Source organism: Benincasa hispida, chromosome 9 (genome assembly GCF_009727055.1).
Source record: "Benincasa hispida cultivar B227 chromosome 9, ASM972705v1, whole genome shotgun sequence".
Taxonomy (NCBI): domain Eukaryota; kingdom Viridiplantae; phylum Streptophyta; class Magnoliopsida; order Cucurbitales; family Cucurbitaceae; genus Benincasa; species Benincasa hispida.
This window is the reverse complement of record NC_052357.1, coordinates 22,627,144-22,630,529: the sequence shown is the minus strand read 5'-3', so window position 1 is coordinate 22,630,529 and position 3,386 is coordinate 22,627,144. Positions and strand designations below refer to the sequence as shown.

General features: G+C 37.2%; 1 protein-coding gene across 3 annotated transcripts in view; it reads right to left on the bottom strand.

Annotated features, from left to right (window-relative positions):
• Nucleotides 1-206: 206 nt before the first annotated feature.
• Nucleotides 207-3,386, bottom strand: part of LOC120085563 (LEC14B homolog) — a 27,210-nt gene continuing 24,030 nt past the window's right edge. For all 3 annotated transcript variants that reach the window (XM_039041599.1, XM_039041601.1, XM_039041598.1), the window contains exon 10: nucleotides 207-692. In XM_039041599.1, the coding sequence (XP_038897527.1) occupies nucleotides 501-692 (192 nt within the window). In that variant the 3' untranslated portion in view covers nucleotides 207-500. The remainder of the gene's footprint in view (nucleotides 693-3,386) is intronic.

Here is a 3,386-nt window from a genome sequence, read left to right as displayed (position 1 = left end):
TGTTTTTATACATCTTTCTTTTGAACAAATCATTCAGGTCCCTTTATATCACCTCCATTTTCTCATCCATACAAGATTAAGAATTCAACTTCTTAGTAAAATGTAACAGCATCTCACAGAAAATCTGACTTAAGGAGGTGGCACTGGCAGAATTAAGAGCAATAGTAAGTTTTTTTCCCTACTTAAGAGTGGAAAAAGGGATAGAATTAAGAAGAAACACTGATGCTATGCACTTTGCACATTTTGTTGACCATTATTCAACAAATTTATACACTATATATATGCATCATATTATTTACATAGACTACAGACAGAAACATTATATCAAAGATTCGTTCAAGTAGGACCGACAAAATATTGCAACGGTGAAATATAAAACGCATACTAATTGCATCTTATTTTTGACAGAAAGGATGCATGATCACACTGCAAGATATACCGCATTTGCCAAGCTATAATAGACAGGAAAGAGCTTGGCTTACAATTTTCTTCAGTAGTCTTCAATAGAAATGTCGCCTGCGGACCCTCTTCTTGTTCGGAGGAGTCGGGGCTTCACCACTGCCTGGAAATTCCCATTTGACAACATCCCCATCCCATGAAGAGCTTACAAGCATTGGATATTGAGGGTGCCAGCTACAGTCTCTTACTGGTGATTTATGATGCTTGAGTGTTGCAACTAGAACTCCAGTCAACTGCAAAGGATATACAAACAGGAGAGATCATACAAATTAAGAATAATAAGACACATGGAATACAATTTTTCTAGGACCAGAAATACCCAATTTCTGCCCATGAGTGCATTTTTCTATGACCAGGATTCCCCAATTTCTGCCTATTTAGTGGGTAATAAATGATAGCCACTGCCTAATTTTACATATCTGATGACTGATGGTTTGATAATATTGTAATCGGGGATATATCAGGTAAATAGCCTAAGGTATTTCAAACTGGTTTATGTTAACCACTAAATTAAGTTCTAAATGGACAGGTTAGTGTATGTATAATCTTTTATACATATTGTTAACACTCCTTCCCATATGTGGGTTTTGGAAATTTATGCAATATTTAACGGAAAAAACTATTGATACTAGTTGAGGAGAAAATAATATTCCAAGAATTTGAACACATGATCATTGCTCCAATACGGGGGTAAACGAATACTGAACTCAACAGCTTACCTAATATTTAAATTAATGGTGAATTTAATATTTCCAACATTTGCTCAACACTCTCCTCACTTGTGTTCAGCACAATAAACATAAGTGAGCTAAGTAACTCCCTCACTTGGGTTCAGCATAATAACCAACAAGTGAGCTAACTAGCAAAGAGTTACGTAAACTTTTAGCTTAACTAGTGATTCAGCCATGACCCGTGCCCTAGAAAATCAGCTAGAGATTTCAATGAAGGCAATAGACTCAGTCCATAAGCCAAGAAAGTTTTGAACTGCAAATGAAAATATTGTTGGAATTGAAACCAAAAGAGATAAAGCAGTACAACAATTTCCAATATCCGAGATAACGCGGAAACTAATAGGAATGCTGTTAGGAATATTCTTGGGATATTAAGGAAATGTTAGTAGTTAGCCATAGAGTTTGTTAAGAGAGTTTTGTTAAAAATAGGGTGGATTAGAAGGATGAAGGACGGTAATTATTCCGTTGAATCAGAGCTTGAGTGATATCAAGAGAGGAGGGTCCAAGTACCTCAAATTACATGGTTTATCTTTTATATTCCAACATACGTTGCATTATATCATAGCCTTCTGTTGATGATCCCATATTAGAAAGATGGAGAGATATCACAATCTTTATAAGATGTGATGTAAGAACAATGAAGGTTAATGGGAGTAATTGGATAATATTCTAGGTTAATTCCCTTTTTACCTCTACTTGTATTAAAACTCAATAAATAGAAATCTTCTCCCTCATGTATGAAAACAACAAATGAATAGTACTTTTCCTTCAAGAATTCTACCAGATTCTTAGTCTACACCAAATAAGTATCAGAGTAGCCACAAAGTTTGGACCTGATGACCGGCAAAAACACCAGCAAACTTACTGACCCTTCCATCCCTTCTGATGCGGGAGCATCCTTCTCCACATCTCCTCAAACCGTGAATTAAAGACACGGCAATTTGGGAACCTCTGTAAGTGGTTTATTGGATGAGATGAATGCAATGCAAACTTCAATGGCTGTTATAAAATAATCAATTGAGAAATTGACTTTTGAAGTAAGAAAGATAGCCAATAATCAACCAAGAATCCAGGATAATCCAATCTACAATCAAGAAAACCTTAAAAAACAGAGGGCAGATTCTTCAAGAACGTCAAGGCATTCAACCTCATGTCCAAGAACGTGTGGGCAGTTTGCAAGATCTCCAAGATGCGGCAGCCCAGACAGCAAAGATTCCTGGGATTCATCCTATTAATGCGGCAGGAAACCAAGAAGTTGGGCATTTCCGTCCAAGAGTAGCCAATTTTGATCCAAGAAGCTCCCCACATGAACTTCAACAAAGCTACAGGGGTCAAAATCAACTTCCAGCCCATCCCATATGGCAACAATGAAACTTTCCTCTCAATTTTTTGGGATTTTATTCAACTTGTTGAAATCATGGGCAATCAATTTCAAGATTATCAAATTCCGTTGAAAGTAGGGTTTGAATCCTATGGCCATTTTTGTTTGTCTTTTTACTATAATATGAGGTTTCCTACTTTTCTATTTATATGTGTATCATCTGTATCAGTTCTGTTGAAAAATGTTGTTTTAGCCCTAAGAGCATTTTTATCTTTTATTTGGTGTCAATAGTTTTAGGGTTTCTAACTTGTGGCTATTTATATATGTGGCTAGGTACTATGTAAGATGTATCAAAATTAATAAAATTTCTCTATCGTAGTTTTTTCTCCCCGACTTAGGGTTTTCCATGTAAATTTGGTTTTCTTTCTTCTGCCCTTTATTTTTCAATATGGTATCAAAGCAAGGTGAGAAACCTTAACTGGGATAGAAGAAATTCAATCATCAACCCTAACAGGTGATGGGACTCCGACGGAAAATTTACAGAATGCTGAAATTAGGGTTATTGTCGATCGTTATCTTCGGTCCCTTCTTGGCCCGATGCAGATTCATCCGTAGCTGCTCGGAGCAGAAGCAGCCGCCCAGTCTTGGTTCGTCTTAGCTAGTCGGCTTCTCGTGCGCACAGTGTAACGGTCATGCTTGTCCAGGGCCTGTTGCCCATGGCCGCATGCCCAATCCAACCCCTTTCTAGCTTACTTTCATATCCTGTATTGTATTAGTGTAGTTAGCTTGCTTTCTTTACATTTTCATTGTAAGTGACCACTCGCCCTTTTGCATATGCAAGGGCGCCAGTTGGCTTTTTGTTCAGAATGCACTAT